Here is a 24,572-nt window from a genome sequence, read left to right as displayed (position 1 = left end):
AAAAATTGTTCGCCCTTGACCAATTAGGCCCTGTATTCCATATGATCGCTTCTTATTCCCGCCGATTATATTCAAATAATCGATTATGCAAAATAATCGGATGTCCATAATCGATTCAATAATCGCAATAATCGAAAGCAAATAATCGATTTTTACGTATAATCGATTATTTTTGCCCATCTCTAATGTGCATAATGTGTACAGAGAAACTACCTTAAATCTGTGCACAGAAAGTATTTCACAACATACTGAATCAAAAAGCTGATATGATACTGAAAGCAAAAAATCATAACTCGTACCGTATAAACTATATTTGCACTAACTAGACGCATCAATATTTCATGCAGAAATTTTCAACGGAGGCCGAGTAGCTACTACTGTATTCGTAAAAGCTGGTCCAGTAATGCCATAATAAACTAGAAAAACTTACCACGAAGCCTTCACCTCTCTAAATTCTGCAGCCAAAAAGTCTGGGTTACTTTTAAAATATAATGTCATTAATATGGAATCCATCTTTGGGAGATTATCACCACAGCCTTTTCACGAAACCGTCTTCCATTTCGCATATATATGCGATATATTCTTGTTCGACGAATACAGAAAATGGATAAAATATACTTGACGTGACTAAATAATGTCATAAAATGTCTCAGAGAAAACACGGATTAAAAAAAAACGAAGTATTCACTTACTCAACGAGTGCTTCATTGTAGCTTCTGCGGCCGTGCATGCAAAACGAAACGCCGTAGGGAGAAATGACATCACCAACAATCAGAGCTAACTTCGCGTTTGCAGACAGATTTCGCTGTTTCAAATGAATTTTAAGATAAAATAAATGGTTTACGAGAAGTTTTATTGGTGTAAATGGGTTCCTGGGGGCCTATGCCTGAGTCCGTTCGAAATATCTCGTATGCGAATGCACTCGCACAACCGATCTCGCACTACGAGCGTTCAATGCGGAATTCGGTATGCCCGAATCATCTTCGAGGAGAGTGGTGCGAGGGGAGAAATGATTTGTTTAATGGCAACGTGTCAACAGGCTTAGGGGGAGGGGAGACTCTTGTTTCAAGATGTGGCAGCGCCGGCAGGGTAACGGTAGGGGCGGTAGGATAGGGCTTCCGGACGGCGTGCAACCAATCATCGTCCTTCACCTTTCTGTATGAATAATGTTACCCGGGAATTCAACAACTGCGTTGCTAATGACGCTTTACGAGTACGCCAAATTCATTTACACATTCACCAAGGGCATTTTGGAAGTGAACCAGCCATGTCCAAAGTTAATAAGGAGCAGAAGGAAATGCTGATGGAGTTCATTGAAGGTAATTAACATGGTGTGCCTTGCCTAGAAAATAAGTTACCGCATAAGTGTTGATATTAATGTTCAAAATTCCTATTTCAGCGAATAATTATCTTGCCATGAGAAAGTTTTCTACCCCACAAGTATGCTGCTGACAGTGGGAGGAAGTAGCGATGAAGCTGAATGCGTGCGGAGTACGCAAATCGTGGAAAGAGTGACGGAAGGTGAGTACATGACGTTCTTGTTGTAGATATCTATAGTAGAACGCAAATATTCTCAAAGTAAAAAAAACGGCTCGCAGTATAGGATGTTTCTTCTTAAGTGTGTGACTGATGTAATTTTGTATCATTTGGGTTTTTTACGTGCGTTTTCATATGAACTGTAATTGATTCCTTTCGCTTACCGGTGGGCTTATGATTATCTAAAAAGAATTAGGTCCACAGTCACAGCTATCTATTTTTATTTATTTTCAATAATGCTGAATTTATAATCCCGAATTTAAGTAGTGGGAGGAGGTGTGTGCATGCGGTTGTTATTGTTGACATTTCCAGTTTTGATGCGATTATTGCCGATGTCGAAAGCAATTCAAATTGTTTGGTTCAATCACAAATGAACGGGAAACCTTAAGAAGGCCGATCGTGATATCTATTAAGTGTTGCCGTAAGTAGCATAGTTATTTCCCGAAGCAAAACTTTGATGAAACTGAGAATCAGTGCTAATGCTAAATAAGTGAAGTGTGACTTTAATGAGTAGATGAATTCAAAGTAATTACAATTATTTAAAAACCTGTATGATTATGGATTTGGAAGCTGCTTTTCTAGTTTTCAGCATTAATGATTACATGAGAACACTTAAACTTGATAAAAATTTCACTATATTTACTTTCTAACATGTAAGTCAACAGCAAAATTTGGATGACCCCTTAAAATTATTGTAATTTAAATTCATCTTGGTTTAATCATCCTTCCAGATCAATTGTGTAACTTGAAATCTTGCATGTAAATAAGTGTGCATAAAGCAGTATCCAATTTCATTTATCATTAAAAATCATGATGCATTAATTTGCCTTCCCCAAATGTGAATTTCGGTCGAAATACATCATATATATAATTTGTGGTGATTGAATTTACTTGTGTTACCACTCAAAATATCTGTGAAAAATACCAATAGCAATTAACATTCACATTACAAGAAACTGATTTACTTAGCACCATGCTATCTGTTGTTAATTATCGATTCTATGGAAGTAATTGCTATTTGTTTACAACCCAGAGTCAAGAACGCAAGCAGCAACGAAGATGGCAGCAGACAGTCTGAAGAGGTGGAGAGAGAGAAGATGGTGCTGGAGGAGAGAAGGATGTTGGCAGTAGAGAAGGGCTTGTAAGAAGAGAAGTGGCAATAAAAAGGAGGAAGATGGAGTTGGAGGAGTAAACGGTGCAGTTGGAAAGGAGGAAGGTGGAAGGAATTAAAAAGGCTTGGAGAGAGATTGATAAATGTAGTTGAAGAAATATTATCTCAAATGAAAAATAAATAATTTTAAAAAATGTATTCTATATCACTTAATTCCCATTTCCCTGGTACTAAAAGGACTGGTATAGTACTGACGAATATTTCTCGGGTTCTCAGACAGGTTAATGCTTTTATATAAGCCGATGTTTCGGGAGACGAATTATCTCCCATCCTCAAGGCCGTGTTACTTTATGGACGTCCAATTTATAATTAAGGTAAGAATTAAATAAGGTAATTTATAATTGAGCTAAGGTCGTGTGAAATTGGACTTCCATAAAGTAACAAGGCCTTGAGGATGGGAGATAATTCGTCTCCTGAAACGTCGGCTTAAATAAAAGCATTAACCTGGCTGAGAACCCGAGAAATATTCGTCAGAAGTATTAACGAGGAGAAATTAAAATCGTTTACTAATATAGTAAATTATTAGGAAAAAAATTATTCTTTCTTCATAGCGGTGTTTATTTCACATTCACTTCACTTATTTGTCTATTTTAGCTGTCAAATCTAGTATTATTAATGCAAATATTTAAGCATAATACATCAATATGACAAAATTAGCTTTAATAAATGATAATAACTTTTATTTCGATAGTTATAGAGCTGACGATCGCGAAGGGGCCCTCAAATACGGAGTTAAACTTGCGACAAGCTACGTGGTCACCTCTTTGGTTAGACGATATAATTTAATAAATTTGGAATTGACTAAAGTAAAGGGCGACTTCCGCTCCCGTGTTGCACGAGGAACTCGTGGTATCTTTTGCTTTTTCTCTTCTAGATCTTCTAATACTTGCAGTCGCAATAGTCCCATCGCCATGTTTGTTGATTCCTCGAAACTCGTACTTCGAAAAAGGTTTTCACTGGGTTGGAGTGAGGGAGTGAAATTTCGTACGTGTGAGCTCACTCCCCCGATTCGAGCATACCAAATTCACTCGTAGTTCGAGAAAAGGTCACGTGACCCCTTAGTTACCACTCACTCGCATGCGAGTAAAAACTCAGGCATAGGCCCCCTGGTGAAAATTGATATAAGAATCATGTATCATTTCGATGAAAAAAATTTCATGCAACTTCCCCATTCTGCATGCGAGTGATTGAGTGGTAAAGAAGGGGTAAAGATGACAATGGGTATAATTTTCCCCATTTTTACCCTAATAATTTCCATCTCAAATATCTTTTGTGTTGACTGGGAAAAGTATTGCCTCCATGTATGTGGAAACTTGTAACATTTTCTGCGTTGCAGGTGTAATATGGGCCTCCTGTAGTATTTGGTCAATGTTTTAGCCAGTCTTAGAAAAATATTTTTGAGGAGTGGAAAATGGAGGAATATTTTACTTTTTTCACTCCACAGCTGTTATTCATGCGTCAGCTGTGGTGACAGGGGTATTTGGACAATGCCTGCAGGAATATAGTAATTATTACTGCAAGTTAATGAACCATTTAGATAGTATGATGTGGATTTGTCAGTAAAGAGATGTGCATTGAGAATTTAAACCCTAAAATTTGGGAAATACATGAAAAATAAATTGAGAAAAAAATGGCACACATTGAGCTGCCGTAGTTTTGAACCTGTTAGTGGCACCTGTGCAAATTGAGCTGAAATTGGAATCGAAATTTGGAGACACCCCACTCGTGAGCTCCAATGGCTTCTATTAATGGTACTGATCTTGGATAATGTATTTCTCATTGAATCAGTCGAGGCACCATCAACAGCCTATGCCCAGTGACACAGTCAACGGTGACCCTGGACAGTGGTCTTCTACCTCGTCTTCGTGGAGGCCCCCAAAGGCTCATCCATCTGCCAACCGCCCTAATCACTCTTCTTCCTCATCCTCCTACTCCTCGTCATCTGCTGCCACACACTCCACTGCCATCTGCAGGCACCTCAGCCCAGACGCAGCAGCCACAGCCATCAGGATGACCCAGAGTAAGTGCCAACTTAAAGTATCACATTTTTAACCATTCTCCCTTTTATCAGTACTTTTTCCCTGAAATTTAATATTTGTACATTATGTTTCACTGTTTGACAGCATCATCAGGTACTGTGGTAGAAAAATTGATGCCAAGCTCGTTGGTATGTACGTCGGTGGGGCTGGAATGGTAACTACCGATTGAAGAGACCCATCTTTCAAATCCTTGAAGATTTTCATGAAAGTATGAATTTTTAAAATGTAGTACGTCAATATCAATAAACATAGAAACACAAAAATAGGAACTCACATGGGAAAATAAACTTGGAAGCTTTCGAAGTACTAACTTCTTTCTCAACCTCAGTAAGAACGAGGAGGAAAGGAGAGTGTTGGAAAAGGGAAAAGAGGGGAGAGGTGTATGGGGAGGGGGAGTTAGGAATAGAGGTTAGGATGCGACGTTCAGACCCGGAAAGCTATTGGCTTGAAAGTGCCAAATGCAAGCCAATTCGAGGGTGTGGAGGTTGAGGACGGAGTCGGTGGGAGGGAGGGAGGCAATAATGGATACTTTGTAGCATTGATTGAAAATGGAATCATGTGAAAGACAATGTGTAGGAACTGGTAGAGAGGAGTGGGGGGAAGATGGACAACAGGAGGCGCGATGATTGTTAATTCTGAGATTGAGAGGGGTAGTGCATTGGCCAATATAGAAAGCAGGGCAGAAATTACAGTGAAGAAGGTAAATGATGTTGGTGGAAGTACAAGTAGTGGAGGGGAAAATCGGTAGGCATTTAAGCTTGGGGAGAAAAGAGGCAGGGGGTGGAGAGAAAATCTCTCAGGTTTTACGCCTGGGACGGTTGCACGGTGAGGGTGTGGTAGTGGTGACTGACTGCGATGTTTGAAGAGGGAGGATGGCTTTGAAGATGGTATTTAAATTAGGTGGTCTCTTAAAAGTGATCCGAGGAGTGGAGGGGAAAATCTGAGAGGTGGATTTGTGTTCAGAAAGGATGGGATACAAGTCCTTCAATATATTCTGTAGAATGTGAGCGCCAGGAAAGTGGGTGGTGAGCAGAGATGGAGAGCAATATTTGTCCATGCGGGGTTTATTGGAAATGCGCGGCTTTTTTCTAATTTTATTCATCAAAAGTTTTTCGGGGTATGGGGGCACATGCCCCCCCAGACCCATAAAAATATGCTAGATTTTTAATGTGGTCCCATTATCATTGCATTCGTTTTGTATTACGAGGTATCCTTGTGCCCCCCCAGAAAGAAATCCTGGATTCACCCCTGTTCATTGCGATAAGTATTAACATGAATGAGCCTCGAATATGAATACATATTGCGTTTTTCGTCTTTTATTGAAAAATATTGTAGAGGATTTTGGTAATATAACTATAGCGAAGGAAATTTAACCTGTTCAAAAGAAATCGATAATAAAATGTACAGAAATACAGTTAAGTCATGTGAATTGTTGTAATTCTGGCGAATGTTGTTGAAATTAAAAATGGACGCCGATATTTACACGAAAATAATGAATTAGTTTCCTTTAAGTGCATTGCACTTGGCATACCAGCCTTTCACAATCCATTCCACTGCCATAGCAACCACTAAAAAAATTTGAATGAAATCGTACCAATAAAGATTACAGCATTATTTCCATTTACTTTACATTAAAAATACCGTATAAGCGCGTGTAAGAGGCGCACCTTTTTTCCCAGAAATTGCAGCCAAAAATGGGGGTGCGCCTCTTACACAAACTTCTTATCTTCCCCACCCCCCCCCCTCCCCTTCACCGGTCGCAAGTCCAAGGGGAACTGAGTGGCCTTGGTTTTCAGCGTGAGTCAGTCATCTGAAACCCTGGGTCAAAATCAAGCGGCAGGCAGGGGAGTTTCTCCCTTTGTGACGTATTTTTAAAATGCTCCTGTTTGAATTTCTTGCAAGCATCGCGCCGTCACGTCGGTACCCCAGAAGTGAACATTAAAAAGATCGCGCGGGGTGATTCGCTCCGGAGCGCGCGCTGCATTCACTGCCACGAGTGGGCATCCCGCGGCATTTATACTGCATACAGTAATCGCTTTTCAAACGTATAGAAACGCATAGTTTTGAAGGACATACCTGGTTAATAGTCAACATTGTCTTGCCGAGCAATTTCCATTACGCTGAGCACCTGATATTTCAAAATTCATCTTCAGACGCTAATATGAGGATTTTTCCAACTGAAAATTATATTGGTGTCAAAACCTGTGCTTTAAAAAATTCGAACGAGTGTGTCCATTGCTGGACTAAATGGTGGACAGAAGAAATCGGAAATGCTTATAAGTGAAGGGCGCTGAAGGAGAGGTCGAGGGGAAGGAGTGCACTCCCTCCCCTCCGTATTTCAAGCAACGAGGCTATGAGCGAAGGAGCAATGGACGAACACGTCCGACCTAGCATGTGACGTCGCTGCCTTCAAAGCGAAGGGGCGAAGGCGCAGCAATATGATATACTCAGTTTGAAGTTTCCAGTCCATCTCGCCTTGTTTGAATGTGCTTATGCTACGCTTGTTTCTTCCAAAATTGTGCTGTTTGGACTATTTTGAATATTAGTAGCCTTGTTGTAACTTAAATCTTTGTGTCAAACAATTAGAGCTTAAAAAACCTAAATTCTGTCAGATATGCGTCGCGTTAGATCTCTTTCTTTGAACCTCGTGCGTGTCATACAATTATTGAAAGCCATCGAGATATCTTCGGCCTCAGTAGATGACTCACCTAGGATTTGGCCTCCAAAAACTGGGAGATCGATCAAGGTCAGTTGGTGAGACGGGGTAGGGATGAAACACGTTTCCATTGTTTCCTTGATATTTTCCTATTTTCCTGTGGGGTCTCAGAAAGGAAAAAAAACATCAGAGGCATTGGCTGATGGAGGGCCAAGTGTGGCTCCGTTAAATCTACGACGTGGTTATTATCCTACGGCGCTGAGATTGCCCCGATTGTTGTCCAAGCTCTTGGGAAGGTTCATGCCTTGTGCCTGTCGTGTTTTGCCTTAAAATTTTCCACGGCTGCAATTATATTGCAATACTCCTGCGAGAGCATCTTATCAAAATTTTTCGTGAATAGGACAAGCATCGTAGAGCAACGGCGTATGCGAAGAGAGGATCGGAACACTTTCTACTCCCTCTTATGCCGCCGCTATTACCGCCGCAGTTATCAAAATTTCCTCTTTCAATTAGTATTGAAAGAGGAAAGTTCGAAATACGCCTGGAATTTGACTGTTATGGTTGGATTCGTTTGTTTTAACTTTTACTTGATTTAATACCATATTTGATATTTTCAGTAAGAGTTTTAGTCTCGCACATTATTAAATAAAAAATTTATTTGAGAACAATCAAATTAAAGGAAAATTGATTTGACTTTTCTAGCAGGAAAAAAGGTGACATGAAATGCCTATAATTGCCAAATGACCTTCATGATAAGGATTATATCCTTAAAATTTCGTTTATCTCGCTCAAATAGAATCTCGTGGAGAAGGTATTGAGATTTTCTCCTTTACTTTGCATTGATATCGTGTACTTCCCATTTTTTCCTGACAGATCTTTGCTTTTACTCCACTACTCCTGTAATATGAATGCCATGTGAGACATTTCTCTTACCTATGAAAGCTCTTAAATATAATCACGTTTTTCTGTCATTTTTTAAGTGGATATTTATGTGCAACATTATGAAAAATCCATTTGAAAGTAGATTTTACGAAAAAAATTCATACGAATCACTGCCCTCGATGTACTTTCATGGGTTGGATAGTGAAAACGAGTATTATATATGAAGGCAATGCCTTCTATCACATGCTGGTAACAGATTGTTTTCATCGCCCTAGGTTAGAGAGATAAAAATTAAACAATTCCAAAATCACGTAAACTTCGATTTCTAAAAGATTCACCCAACATTTCGTGGATTTCTGCCGACCAATTTCCCACGAAGTTTGCCTTTACATGAAGTACTGCATTACAGTTCGGTAAAAGTAAACTTTAGCCGCAGGATGCCTCCCTTCCCCCCTGGCCCCGGGGAATTTGGAAGCGGAGCTGTTAGGAACGGCGAAGCCGTTACGAGGAGTGTGCCAGTGACACTGGTAGTGGCGGGCACTACCCATCCTTCCTGGACAGCGAAGCTGGTACCAAGAACCATGTGGACAGAGCTACGAGGAATGACGAAGCCGTTCCGAGGACAGTGCCAGCAAAGCCCACCATGGCGTGGCCGAGGGTTTGTTTTCCTCCCCCCTTGCCAGCCCTGGTAATTTTGGGAACAGAGCTTCCAAGTAAAGTTTCAGTGAAGGTGGCTCGGTGAGCACCCCCTGGCCGGTGAACCCGACCCCTGGGACTTAGTGGACAGAGGTTCGAAGAACGGCAAAGCCGATTTGAGGAGAGTACCAAAGGGCGCAGGCGGTCGTGGCACAGCCAAGGGTCCACTTCCCTCCCCTCTGCACTAGCAATTTGTGGTCAGATTACTCGTTCAAAAATTCTTCGAACACCCACAAAATTAGACAGCGAAGCTGGATCCAGGTATTCTCATGGGTGTAGCCCCATTAGCGAGCAGGCGGAATGCCTGCTCGCTATATATATATAAACAGTACACCCCACACACCAAAAAAGAACAAACTAGCAAACTTAATCTCACCACCACATTCTTCCCTGGCACTCAAAAAATTAAAACAATATTAAAAGATCTGTACCTCATCATCAGCAAAAACAAAACCACAGCTGCTCTTCTTCCATCCTGCCCCTCCATTGCCTACAGAAGAGCACCTAACTTAGGTAATATTTTAAAATCCACCCGCCCCCTCCTCTGGCACACATTCCCCCCACTTTCCTCCCTGACTCCATGCAACCGCCCCCGTTGCAAGTGCTGCCCTCTGCTACGCCCCACCACTTCACCTGTCATCAATAGATCCTCCTCCACACCGTCTTGTACTTCCTTCAACGTTGTCTACAAGCTGCTTTGTAATCCCTTTCATGAACCCATCCCCATTCACACTGCCTCACAGAATAGTTCTTTCGATAAATGTTTTTCCCTAACTATCATTGAAATTCTGCCAGAGAGGGCAACCATCATCAAGGTGAGAACGAGGGAAATGGCACATATTTGGGTTGAAAAGGCGTTTGAAACGCCCGGGCTATACAGTGCCCACTAACAAGGGGAGACCACAAAACTTGCTCCGCCTTTTTCAATGCCGTATTTTTTATGGCCTTCGGAATGGTGAACACATCCCTGAACTAGTAGTGGTTCCGTTGAATGGGCCTTAGTTTGGCTGTAATTAATTAATTTTCATGCGGTACTTTTCACAAGCCGCGTATAGTTTTATGATATCGCACCACTCAACAGGCGGGTCAGGTGGGGTAGTGGTTAGTGTTTACGGCTACCACTCAAGGGACCAGGGTTCGAGGCTTCGTGATGCCTGTATATTTTGTTGTCTTCATCGTGATCATACGGCGTCAACTTTTTCATTAGTTTTAATTGCGACAAGCATAGACATGAGACTATTTTTTTATCATCATAATGGCGTTTAGGTATTTAAGCAGTGTCATTTCAAACACGGAGATACGACGACTACACTAATAAGGGTTGGTGTGCGCCAAAAATGTTAATTTTTCATTGCTTATATTAATCAACTTCCACATTAAAAATGAAAACCACTCTTGCGAGACCACATGCCATTAAAGGCTCGTGGCGATCAACAACATGCGTACAGACATAATTAACAAGAACACAAAACGATCATAAAATGCCATATTTCTCGAACACTTGTGATTCACTTTACTCCAAAGGGAGTTTACTTACACAGTACCTATGTGCTAAAAGAACCATTCCAAAATATAATTTCCATAAAACAAATAGGATGAAATAAAAGTTGATGACCATGGACCGGGCGTGGTGGCGTATAAAATATGTCAATCTTCGAAAACCAAGGATTTCAACATCGTACGTACATTATGGGCTAGAATGGTCTCGTGTATTCCTACTATGTACTTTGACTGTCCATGTTGCGAGTTTTCAAAGTTCGAGGTATTGTAGCTAATTTTTTTAGATCAGCAAGAGGAACCCGTCAAACGTGGCGTATAATTTACGCTGCGCGACCGGCCTTGTACCACCTGTGTACCTTTATATCTGTATTACCTATAAATGTACAAGATTTTACTAATTTCTACCAATAGAGATTCATTTTTTTTTAAATCGAGTGTTATCATATATGCACGTAACATGGGCAAAGTATGCCATTTGCCCGGTTGTGTAGAATAACAGTCGCGCCCGCTAGAGGCTTAAAAGAAACAATTACACCAAATGTGTCTTGTGCTCGCCGCTTCCCACAATCTTCCGTAGCCCATCAAATATAATAACAAGATGCCCACCAACAAATGTCATTTCTTCGAAAAAAAAAAGGCCACTGTTTTAGCCCCCCGTTAACCTTTCGGTATTTTTTTGAGGAGAGCAGAAAGTGGAGCCTTCACTTATCCGCGTTGAAAATGAGACTGCTTAAATACCTAAATGCCATTATGATGATAAAAAAGTCTCATGTCTATGCTTGTCGCAATTAAAACTAATGAAAAAGTTGACGCCGTGTATATGTCTATAGAAAATTCACGGGAAATAAAGGGATAGGAACATATAATAGAAAATGTACAAGGACAATGGTGCTGTGGTAGACGGTAAAAGCCAGAAATATATGCATAATTGGTTCAAAAGTGAGTCACTGTCACTAAAACATGAACACAACACATAAAAAGAAAAATTCAGGATAAAAATATAATTCAGAGCTTTCAAAGTAGTAGTTTCTCTTTCAACGTCTGAGGAACAAATGGGGAACAGAACCAGGAGTCAGTGGTTGCAATAACTGATACATTGAAACATTCATTAAAGAGGGAATCATGAGACACACAATGTGTGGGTACCTACTGATCAGTGGCATTGCCAGGAATTTCGTTTTGGGGGGTGGGTCCAAAACCAGGGGGAAAATTTTTGGAAAACATGGTAATGGGTTTTAAACTACTTTTAACACTTTTCATAATCGAAAAAAACTTCATTTGTTAAAGAAATATTTTGTAAATTTATGCTTTTTCAATACTTTGTTTTCTTTTATGAATGAAAAGAATTGTGTTTTTATATTTTGGGGTGCGTCCGGAGCCCCTGGATCTCCCCCTGACTGTGCCACTCGTTCTGGGGGGCTTTTAAGGTGTTAAGATGTTTATCCTATGAAACAGCTTCAACAAATATGGCAAGGGATTTTATTTACTTCTTGGCATCTTTAATTTTTAGGGGTTATATTGATTTAAGTATTTTGTATTACCTAAATCACAATTGGCATTGCCAAGTTTTGCGATTGGAAATGACATCTATACATTTATGCATATTGCTAATCATGTATTATTATCAACAATACAGAAAGTGCTGTTAGAATAATCATTCATATTTTTCATTATAAAGGCTGTCCAACTCCCCCGCAGACCAGGAGAAGGTTTTTCTTGAGTGCCAAAGCCCTGAAAAATCCATGGCGTCAACATCACCAAGAGACTGCCCCTGGAGCTGCGGATCCAGGGGGTGGTGGTGTGGAAGCCAAGACCTCATCACCCTTGAATGGCAAGTACACTGCAGGATGAGCATTGAGGTTTAGTGTGCTTTGTTGTACCATTTATCATATGTGTCATTTATTGCTGATGTATGAAAATCTTGGGCAAATAAATACCATCTAAATTATAAGTATTGAATAAAAAGGCAAGGAAGATATTAGCTGCCAAGAAATTAGAGGATTTCTTTTGATGCTCTCCTCAATTCTCTCTAACCAGTAGAAAATTCGAACAAAGTGGCAGTAGAGGGAGGGAATGGTACCTACTGAAGGGGAAAAGTAAGGATGAAGAGACCCATATTATCCGCATTTTCAATAAATATTCAAAATGTATTGGATGAAAATAAAGATGGAAGTCAAACTTATTTTGAGAATGTAGCCAGTAAAATCTTCCTATAAGTGCCTCATTTTAATGAAGGGAGCAGAGAAATTATTGCTTAAAAATATCGAAGGTTTCTAGGCAATTTTAAATCATGATGATATTATATTGACATTAAATACCTACCCATCATTTTGCCTCCTTATTGACATCAGTCTGTCTCTTTGTGACCAAACCTAGTTGTTCTTCTAATGAATATTCACTCCATTATTTCTGTATTTTGATTGTTGTTTAGGGAAAAATGAAGCACTTCAAATAAAATACCCAACCTTTATTATGATTTAATGCAACATAAACAGATTTTACAGAAGAAAAATGTTCATATTTTTTTTTTACTTTTCCTTTTTCTTCTTGTTCTTTTTCTCCCTCTTCAATTACTCACGGAGAAAAATAATCTGTACTGGCCACGGCTGAAATAATCTGTGCTGCACGGAGCACAGGCTAGTGGTTGCCAACACTTTATTCAAAAATCCCCTGCGAAGAAGATACACGTGGAAGATGCCAGGAGAGCGCAGAAGATTCCAAATCGACTACATTCTAGTGAAACAAAGATTCAGGAACCAGGTGAAGGACTGCAAAAGCTATCCAGGGGCAGATATCGATAGTGACCATAACCTAGTTATGATGAAATGCCACCTTAAATTTAAAAAGTTGAAGAAAGCCGTGAAAAACATATGGCAGGTTGAAAAATTGAGGGAGGTTCAGCATCAACTGGCTTTTAAAGAGGCGGTAGAAAATAAAATAGGGGAGGATACGACCAACAAACCAATGGAAGAGAGTTGGAAAACCATTAGAAGTGGTCTGCAGGCGGCAGCTGAGGAAGTTCTTGGTAAAAGAAGAGTCGTTATGAAAAAACCATGGATCACGCAGGAAGTATTAGATCTCATTGAAGAAAGAAGAAAATACAAGGCTGCCAAAACAGAGGAAGGACAGAATCGGAAAGGGGCGTAAGATGTAATACCCTTAGGGACAAAAACGGAGAACTATTGATTGAAAACGAAGAAAAAGGGAAGAGATGGAAGGAATATCTGGAAGATTTGTACAAAGGAAGTCGCCTCAGAACGAATGCTAACGAAAACGAGAGGGAAGTGGATGCCGATGACATGGTAGCCCCAATTTTAAGATCGGAATTTGATGCGGCTGTAAGAGACCTCAGGATAAATAAAGCGTCTGGCATTGATGACATTCCTGCTGAACTAATTAAAAATTCAGGAGAGAAGACATTGAACCAGCTATACAAAATCATTAGTGAAATGTATACGACAGGTGAGATACCAAAGGATTTCGAGAGGAACATTATAATCCCTATTCCTAAGAAGAAAAGAGCGGAGAAGTGCGAAGATTTTAGGATCATAAGCCTTACTACACATGCATCAAAGATACTGACAAGGATCATCTATAGAAGAATAGAACGAAAAGCAGAAGAGTACTTGGATGAGGACCAATTTGGATTCAGAAAAAAAGAAGGCACAAGGGAAGCAATATTGGCCCCAAGACTGCTCATAGAAAAGAGAATGGAAAAGAACAAGCCAACATTCGTTGCGTTTGTGGACTTAGAGAAAGCATTTGACAACGTGGATTGGAGCACAATGCTTGGAATCCTAAAGGAAATTGGGGTTCTTTATAATGACAGAAGAATCATCCACAGTTTATACAAAAACCAAGTAGCCGTGATAAAATCAGGGCCCAGCTGTGAAGAAGCAAGAATTAAGAAAGGAGTGCGACAAGGCTGTACATTGTCACCCGTAATTTTCAACGTTTACATTGAAAAAGCCATTAAGGAAATCAAAGAAAAGGCATTGGGAGTGAATAACCATGGAGAAAAAATAAGCATGCTAAGATTTGCCGATGACATAGCAGTTATAGCAGAAACAGAGAAGGATTTGAAAAATATTCTGGTTAATATGGGTAGGGTAATGAGTAGATATCAACTGAAAATAAGCACGAAGAAAACCAAGATCTTAGTATGCAGCAGAAGAGAAGAAGTCAAGACCAACATTAAAATAGGGAGGCAAAAACTGATAGAAGTGGATGAATTCTGTTATTTGGGAAGCAAGATAACTAGTGACGGGAGAAGCAAGAAAGAAATTATCAGCAGAATAGCCCAGGCGCAGAGAGCATTCCACCAAAAGAGAGACCTGCTTACAGCGGGAAACTTAAATATGGATGTAAAGAAACAATTTATAAGAACCTACATCTGGAGTATGCTCCTTTACGGAAGTGAGGTATGGACAATGACCGCAGTGGAGAAAGCAAGGATAGAGGCCTTTGAAATGTGGTGCTACAGAAGAATGATGAAAATCAAATGGATCGACCGAGTTAGTAACGAGGAAGTCCTAAGAAGGGTAGGAGAGAAGAGAAGCCTCATGAAAACCTTAGTAAGAAGACGGAACAACCTTATAGGCCACATCTTGAGACATGATGGCCTGATGAAGACAATCGTCGAAGGACAGGTGGAAGGCAAGAATGGAAAAGGAAGACCTCGAACAAAATATATGGAACAAGTAAAGAGAGATGTGAAAGAGAAGAAATACGTAGGAGTGAAAAGATTAGCTGATAGGAGAACTGAGTGGAGAGCTGCGTCAAACCAATCCTAGGATTGTTGACCAGTGATGATGACTGGCCATTTTAGTTGATTCTGCTGCACTTCCTTTCCCTCCACTTGCCTCTGGTTGCTTGGCCAGTAAGCACAATTACCACATTATTACCCTTATTTTATACAGGTAAAATTGTGTTAAAACATGGGTAACCTGCATGATAGCAGGCAAAATATCTGTAAATTTAAGTGGTAAAAGTTGGGTAATTTGGTGGTAAAACATGAGTAAAATTCGTACTTTTTCCTGGTGAAACTTCCCGATGTGACATCAAAGCCATCTGTGGAGCTTTAAAATAAACATGACGACACTCCTTCTATCAGTGCTATAGTAGGGTGGTCCTTATTTTTTGATTTTTCAAATTTCTTACGGGACACCCCCTCATTTTATGCCAAATGGTGTAAAAATATATCCTGTAAAATATTATTGCAGTTGGATTACGGGTAAACGTGCTGCATCGCACTCAAAGTTGAGATATTTTGGTATTTTCGACTGTTTTTCGGATATGAATGGTGACAAGAAGGCGCTGGTATTTTTCAACTGATTTTCTATGGTAACTAACGATACAGTGGACATTTGGCATACTGTTCCTAAAATATTTTCCAATTGTGACCAGTGGTTCCCGAGATTCGGCTCCAAGAGTAAGCGCGGCCCATCCTAGGCAGACAGTTGTGGTGACACGCGGGTTGCATACGCTCAACATTTGTTGATCATGCTCACTCATCGTAAAACCATAAAATTCTTTAGATAAACTTTAATATTCATCAATATAAACTTAAATGCTATATTTATCGCTGTTTATTGCCAAAATGGGATATTATTTGGACTTAATGATATATTCTCCTTAGGTTTTGAAATATTTCATGTTTTCATTTCAATATGTTTCACTATGGCATCACACCAAAAAGTGATGCAACTCTCTGGTTAAATTTTCCACTGAATTATATTTTACTATTTTCAGCATTATATGAGGTAACCTAGTTTAGTTTACTTCATGCTCCATTAATAGCTAAAAATTATAATTGCCAGGGATGTTACTTCGGCACTTGCAGTTGTGTTCATGTCCCTCCTTCGTTGTTTATTTGTCCACTCATAGCCAACATTATGGTCCACTAATCGCAAATCACAGTTGAGGATTCAATATAGCCAAGTGTCAAGATGTGAATTCCATCTTTCATATAATTATTTCAGTGGAAATAATTGCCCTATGAAAATTAGTACTCTTCTCTATATATTTACGAAAATAGGCAGGTAGTTTTTTAGTACCTAAAATTTTGTTTATGACAACAGCCTTTCATCAATAGCGTGTATCGAAGTCAGCAAAAAAAATAAATTAGGTGGAAATAAGTCTGGTGATTTGGGACAAATTTACCCTAGTAACCTTTGTCCTTTATTTACCACGTAATTACTCGCATGCAGAATTGCCAACAGTGAAGTGTGAAAAATGTATAGAGAAGCATTCACTTAATTATATGAGGTTGAGAAACGTTTAAAGTAGATAAGTAAATTTCAATATATACACAGCGACACTGTAGTGATATTTTTCAAATTATTTTCGATTTAATTTCGCAAATAGTTTCACTTTACAGTAAACTCTCGATTATACGAAGCAGGAATTAACGAAGTTTTCGATTATACAAAGTGATATTGCGGTCCAGGCGAAAAGCCTATGCTAAATACATGGCTCTATTCGATTATACAAAGTTTCGATTATACGAAATGTTTAGAAATTACGAACCTTGGCTTGGTCCCCAGGAGCAAATGTCATTCGTTTATACGAACTACAGCGAAATATTTGTCAACAAAACTAGTTATGCTGGCGTAGTTATCTAAAAAAATCAGCACTTCTGACTGTGGTCCATCATAAGTGTGAAATCATAAATGATAGTGCAACTTTGGAGAGAAAGGGCTCACCTAAAACCTCACGGTGGGAATTTAGGGGAAGTAGGAGTTCAGCAAAAATATAGCAACTTACATAATGCCCCTATTTACATGCCTATTCGTAAACATCGCATCGACAATACATTGTAGTTTAACATGTCAGGAAGGTCGCGCGAGGTATTTCGTACACTCCTACTTAACCCTTTGCACTGCTGTGAACGTACCTGGTACGTTTGCAAGGCAGGCTGCTGTGAACATACTTTGAAGACTACTTGACTACTTTTCGCCGATGCACTTCGAAGAGTCCTTAATCCGGGACCCTTTCCTCGACGGGCTAACCCTTGCTGGCCCCTCTCCTCGACCCTCCGAGTGGGGGCCTCCCTCCCGAAAAGTGATCGCTCTGACTGCATTTTGAAAATCTTTCAATCAATACCATCATCAAAAAGTGATTGTTTGCATCACACTTCCGCCAATCAGGCATTCAAGTACGTCTCTGAACCGTGATTCTGCGATGAGAAATAATGATTTTGTTAACTTTGCTAAAATGGCCAAGTTAGTAAAATTGTTAATTTTCATTGCAGAAACACAATTCAAAGAAGTACTTGATTTTCTCCACTACAATCGCAAATTGCTGGAAATCGGCCAGATTCCCTTTGATAACGCATCATGAGGATGTGCTCGTGGTTGGTAATTGATACAAGAAGCCTACTAGTAATTCTACTGCTATAATATCACGGCTATGGTTGATTCATTACGTTATACCTTCAGGCAGCTGCAGCAGATGAAATCGCGGAGGAGATTAGAGGCTTAAAAGATGATTTTGAAAAATACTCGGACAAAGCAGGATGAGCACAGCGCGCAACATCAAACAATTATATTGCCCTAGACGATGATATCCAGGCTTGCGACAATGCAATGCCGGTACCTACGTCGGAAGAAGCAGCAGCCGGGACTAGTCATAATAGCAGTGATGACGAAGTTGAAAGTGAGGAAGTAATTTCACCTAATAAAAAAGAAGTATACGCTGCCCTCCAAACATTCAGATATTTTGATCTGGCTAACAATTTAGATCCCCAATTTAATTCCCATTTATGCAGGTGAGAAACCATGGTGGAAGCGGCGATGGAGAAGGGCAAAAAATAATAGCAGATTTTTTTGGGTAATATCTTTTAGTGTATATATTAGCCTTCCTGAATAAACAACTTAAATATCTTAAGTATTGTGCTCTATTTATCACCGACTTATTTTTCAGTCTACTCATAATGAAGACTCACTTCTAACTCTAACCATGAACTTTCTTCTCACGTGCCTCCCCATTCTCCCATGCCGAGGGATCTTTCTTTCCAAAGTCTTTGTTTACTCCCTCCTGCGGCCTTCTGCTGATCTTGCTGACACCCACCTTACGCATCCCAAACCCCTCCTTCCCCAGCATTTCCCATTCATTCCCTCACTAAAGTGACGGAGCTTGAGTGTGTCGTAAAAAAATTCGGCCCCCAAACGTAGACTGAGGCAGAGCTGAGGGCCTTTCTACACCCTTCTTTCTCCTGCCCCCTTCACCACTCGTTATGCTGACCACACTTCTTTCCTCAGACAATCCCAATCCCACTTTTATTCACCCCACCCACTGGGAATGTTCTCCAAACTGTGGAGAAGGGCATGGTTCATCTTTACCGGCAATTGGGGTAAGTTTTTAACCGGAGAGAGGCTGAAGAAGTATCTTCCACTATCGGGGAAATGGTGCCATGCTTATAATTGTCTCTCTTCCTCTCTGCTGACTTGTCAATTTAAATTATTTTCTTTGCTCTTTCCACACTATATTTATTTAAGATTATGGCGCGACTATTTTTTAGTGCTAAAACTAAGAAAATCTTTTCTGTATGTCAATGAGCCTTAGCATAACTTTTAATGCGGCAGAGAAAGGAACACGAAAACTAGATGAGGTGAAGGTACAGGTTTTTGTGTGTCATTTTTGGGAATTCACGCAAGTGAACCAATACTTCACACGCATTGAGAAATGATGAAACTTCTCTTGTAGGAAAACAATCAACGTGGATAATAACGTTTCTCTCTTTATTTCTCCGATAATGGAAGATGTTTCTCCTGTCGTTTTCCGGTTGGAACCTTGCTCCTGTCGGCATAAAAGAAGAGAGACATACTATATGAACACACCCGGTATGAAGAATATGGTCCTGATGAAGAATAAAGTCTTTCATAGCAACGTCTGCAAAGATTTTGGAGCACAGTAGCCGGACGAAGAACTCAAACAGAATTTACTTCAAATATTGGCCAGAAGATAATCATATCTTACATAATTTATGATCGTAACTGAATCTCAATGAAAATAACTAATTGAAAAGATAGCACATTCAGCTGAAAATACGGAGTAACTCGAAATATTAACTTACAAAGGTTATTTTGGAAACGGGTTAAGGCCCTCGTTATTCTTTTCTTTCTCGTCACTGAGCGATAGAGTGCGACATAAATGGCGGTTAGGCCCTTAGAGTATGGTTAGGCAGGCTGCCGCTAATATTTCCGTGGGTGCTGAAAACAAATATCTACCTATCTTACGCCTACTTAATAGTTTCTATTCGCTCCTAACTACAAATTTATAACTGTAGGCACTAAGCTTATTGGAAGGGCCAGGTTCGTAGAAGGCAGAATGAGATGACAAGTCTGGTTCCACATGTTTAATCGTCATTAGCACAGGTACAAACTCTCCCTCCGAGCTACAGCGTAAGACTCCCCAGTCTATTCCCTCCAAGAGGCTTCCTCCTATGTCGCGTCCGTCTCGTGACCCTCTCAGCGTCCTCCTATTGGCCGGAAAAAGGCCGCATGATCATGCTCATCATACGCCTTCCCACACCTAGATACTGCAATGTGTTACTGCATAAAGTGTTGGAGGAATATGCGGAGACCTATTCCCTCGAGAGAGCAAGTTGCAAGTTGTTAATTGGAGTAAGGTGTCAGAGTCATGCACGAGGATGGATCCCACGCGAGAGGTTGCAACGTGTTATGAGTTTCAGATACTGGACCCATCACTCGAACGTGAATCTGCGGTTCTTCCATTACACCGAGAGCGGAACCGAGCTGGCACGAGACGGCAAGCGACACCCTTACATCACTTCCCCCCAAAAGTGAATTGCTGAATAATAAAGAATTATTGTTTATATTCAGCGATTCATCCAATGAATTCAGCCCACAAAATTTAGATACTACCCTATTAACTATTACAATACTACCCACACAATGTACTGTCCATAAAATACATAGTTTCACAAATTATAAAGTTTTCTGCAACAAACATCATCTAAAATCGACTACTAATCATATAAGAATTAAAAAGTTCATGTTCCATTGAAAATTCCAACTAAAATAAAACACTTAGAGTTCATTTTTGCGTTAACCATTTGGTAATAATTAGTCTTCCTGCAGAGCCCATATATGATAGAAATAGATAGAATAAAAAACAGACCCAGTATTTCACCCACAAAATTCAGCCCCCAAAATTTATCCAACCCCGCCTGTTTCTTTGCTTCTCGACCTAGTCCACCAATGTCTCCATCTCCTCCTTGACATGTTGGTATTCCCTATTCATCCTTTCTAACGCTAAAATATATCCCCGACCATAGCTGTGCCTAACTTCCCCTCCCATCCTACCCCTTACTTCATCAAAAATGATTCTAATCCTTTTATATTCCTCTTTCATGGAACCCAGATCAAAATTTATAACTACCATCCATGAATGTTCAGTTAGTACTACATCCCGCTGTCTTTCAAACAATGTACCACTACTTAACGGCATCACCTCTTGGCCCCTAATAGGGTCCAAACCACAACACAACAAACACATCAGCCAAACCAAATATTTTAGGGGTCCACCATATCCTCTTCTTCCTCCTCCCATCTTGTCAGCGCCTCCCGCGGGCGTAGATAATAGCGGTGAGAGGGTGCGGGAGGGGGGATCACGTATGGCGATGATTCGTGGCGTCCTCTTCTGGGTCGTAATCTGTGAAGATAACGACGGGGAAGGGGAGGGGGGTCAGTGGGGACGACTCCTTCCGCCTCCAATGGGGGAGCGGTGTCGTCCTGATGGGGGGCAGGGGGCGGAGGGGAATGAGGACCACGGGGGGGGCGGGCACCTCTTCTCCCTCTATGGCCACGACTTCCCCTCTCTCCGCACCGCCTCCTCCTCCTCCTGCGCCTTGCATCACCAGCTGATCCCCTCGGTTCTCCACCCACTCGTCCTCCCAGTGAAGGGGGTTGTTTACAGCTGATGTCTGATCCCGCAAAGAAATGTCACCTGGAAGAAATTTTCGTGGCCGTCCACGGGGTCTATCAGCAATATTTCCTGTATTAGGAGGGGGAATAGGGCCATGATAAGGCTTAACACGACTTGTGTGCACAATAAGGGTTCGAAATGGAAGTTCCAACAGTATATTGCACTTCGAAGTTACTTTCAACACGCGATAGGGGCCCTTCCACAGTCTATGAAACTTTTTTACTTGCCCCACTTTCAAACAAGGGTCACTTAAGAACACGTAGTTGCCTTCCTTATACTCCCTCACCTTAAGCCTTCCCTTCACAGTTTCCCTCCTTTTCTTTACCGCTAAGTGATCATTTCGGGCGCATTGTTTCCACATTCCCTTCAACCTCTCTCGTGTCACACTAGGGTGTTCCTTCCCTGGGCTACTTGCCCCGAAACAATTGAAAGGTGATGCCATCTGTTGTCCAAACACCAACTTATGCGGGGTGAACCCCGTGCTCCTGTGCTTGCTGCTGTTGTACGAGCAAACGGCAAACTCGAGATGCTTCGCCCAGTCATCATTTCGTACGTTCATGTAATGGCTAAGGATCTTTGCAATTGTCCGATGCACTCTCTCAACTCGGCCATTGCACTCTGGGTGGAACGGGGATGTCCTTAGCTGTTTTACATTCAGTAGCCTACAAATCTGTCGGAACAGATCAGACATAAAGTTAGTCCCCTGATCCGTAAGCAATAATTCCGGCACCCCAAATTTTAAAATCCATTGCTTTACCAGTGCAACGGATACGGTTTCAGCCGATTGGTCGGGCAACGGCACCATTACCAAGTATCTCGTAAAATGGTCTAGGATAGACAAAATATAACGATTCCCATTATTTGTCCTTGGAAGGGGGCCCACAATGACAATGGCAATAAACTCAAAGGGCTTATTCGCCGCGGGTAGCGCCTGCAGAGGGGGCTTGCACTTGCCGTAGGGGCTTCGCTGACTACAAGCTATACAACTCTTCACATACTCCTTGATATCCCCCAGAATTGTGGGCCACCAATAGTCCCTTCTGACTACTCGCGGTTGCGTGTACTCCAGGATGGCCCGAAAGAATGTGATACAATGTGGCGTAACACTCTCTCCCTGCAGTTTTGTGGCACCACTATTTTATTTCCCCCTTTGTGTCTCTTACAAATAATGCCGTCAATTACAACGAAATCATTTTCATTAGCCCACTTTATGCATTCTGGGTCTCGTTTCTGTTCTTCTCCAAAATTAATTATTTCCTCGGCCGATACGAGTCCAACCTTTCTACTCAACGCGTCAGCATTTCCATGGGTTTTACCCGATCTGTGTACCACCTGGTAATCATATTCACTCAGTTTTAATGTCCACCTCATTAATCGACTATTAGGGTCCTTTAAATTGAATAGCCACGTTAGTGCTGCGTGGTCCGTCACAATAGTAAATTTTCGTCCCAGCACATAATGTCTAAACTGATTGACAGCCCAAGTTATTCCGACCAATTCCTTCTCTGTTGTGGTATAATTCAGCTCCGGTTTCTTAAGCTGCCGTGAGGCAAATGCTACTGGGTGTTCCTTGCCGTTGATCACTTGGGACAGGACGGCCCCTACTGCAAAATTACTAGCGTCTGTTGATATAGTAAATGGGAAAGAAAAATCTGGGTATACCAATACGGGACTGCTCGTAAGAGCTGTTTTTAAATCTTCCATTGCTTGATCGCACTCGGGAGTCCAAACGAATGCGCTACCCTTTTTTAATATCGACGTAAGGGGTCGGGCTATAACTGCATAGTTTTCGGTGAACCGACGGTAATAATTCGTGAGGCTCAAAAAGGATTGTATCTCCTTCACATTTTTCGGAGTAGGGAATTCCTTTACCGAAATCTTGCTAGGGTCCAGAAAAATACCTTCTGCACTAATAATGTGTCCCAAATAGTTTACTTGTGATGAGGCAAAGTGACATTTTGATAGTTTTAGGGACAATCCTGCCATTTCTAGCCACTCGAACACTCTCCCTAAGCACAAAGCATGTTCCTTTATGGAGCCGCTAAAGACGATGACATCATCGAGATACACCAGGCATTCCATGGGAGCCATCCCCCTAAAAACTCCATCCATAAACCGTTGGAACACACTAGGGGCGTTTCTAAGACCAAAGGGCATTCGGAGGTATTCATACAGCCCATTATGCACGATAAAGGCGGTTTTCTCACGCGAGTCGGAAGCCATCGGGATTTGGTGGTAACCCACAGTTAAATCAAGTGTAGTGAAATATCTGCATCCCCCCAAATAGTCTAGTGTTTCAGTAATGTTAGGTAAGGGGTATACGTCGGGTTTTGTTATCGCATTTAACGCGCGAAAATCTATGCAAAACCGGTACTTCGGCTCTCCGTCCTTGGATTGTTTCAGAACAATCACAATGGGCGAGGCCCAGGGGCCATGACTCGGCACTATTATTCCCCCCTCCAATTGTTCCTTCACAAAATTGTCTATCAATGGCTTCAAATGATGAGGGGTTCGGTAGGGTCTTCTGTAAATGGGCCGAGCATCACCAGTGGGAATGTGGTGTTCTACCAAATGTGTGGCTGGGGGTGTGCCCGATGGCAAGAACAATTGACTATACCTTCCGATTAGAGGCTGCAATACCGATTGTTCCTCCGCATCTAGATGAGACAACTTCCTTGCGATCTCGTCCTTAAAATCATCCTCACCCGCCTTACACACGGAAATATACGCGTCCCTGTCAATCCCGGTCCCTCGCACTCCACTTTTGTCCCACCCATTATTCACGTCATCCTCCAAATCACTCACTATTGCGATCACTGTACCCTTACTCAAAGTTACATCTATCATTCCAAAGTTACTTACTTGGATCTTAGCACCCCCTTCCTCATCCACCTTACAAACACATCTGGCCACCCAGCAGTTGTCCAATTCCAGTGCTGACTCCACCATGCACTCATGGCCCTCTCCCCAGCCGCTACCAAGGGGAAGAGTGACGAGACGAACGTTCCGGGCTGGGATCATCTCTGCCGACACAAGGCGTACTGGAATATTCACCCGTGGGCGGCGCCATTTCCTCCCCGCCTCTCCCAGCTCCTTCGCCGTGTACCTCGTCGTTCCGTCTCTCGGCCTCTCCTCCGTGATG

The 24,572-nt window shown here is 41.3% G+C and overlaps 1 protein-coding gene and 1 long non-coding RNA gene across 3 annotated transcripts in view; both read left to right on the top strand.

Moving 5' to 3' along the window:
• Positions 1–24,572, top strand: part of LOC124163318 (protein TANC2) — a 529,785-nt gene that overhangs the window by 265,523 nt on the left and 239,690 nt on the right. For both annotated transcript variants that reach the window (XM_046540135.1, XM_046540134.1), the window contains exons 5-6: positions 4,496–4,727; positions 12,159–12,311. In XM_046540135.1, the coding sequence (XP_046396091.1) occupies positions 4,496–4,727; positions 12,159–12,311 (385 nt within the window). The remainder of the gene's footprint in view (positions 1–4,495; positions 4,728–12,158; positions 12,312–24,572) is intronic.
• LOC124163319 lies at positions 782–2,689 on the top strand. Its single transcript, XR_006865746.1, has 3 exons — positions 782–1,319; positions 1,400–1,521; positions 2,570–2,689. It is a non-coding gene; the product is annotated as an uncharacterized LOC124163319 (long non-coding RNA).

The sequence above is a fragment of the Ischnura elegans genome, chromosome 8, assembly GCF_921293095.1.
Source record: "Ischnura elegans chromosome 8, ioIscEleg1.1, whole genome shotgun sequence".
NCBI classification, from domain to species: domain Eukaryota; kingdom Metazoa; phylum Arthropoda; class Insecta; order Odonata; family Coenagrionidae; genus Ischnura; species Ischnura elegans.
This window is presented reverse-complemented; position numbering and strand designations above follow the sequence as displayed.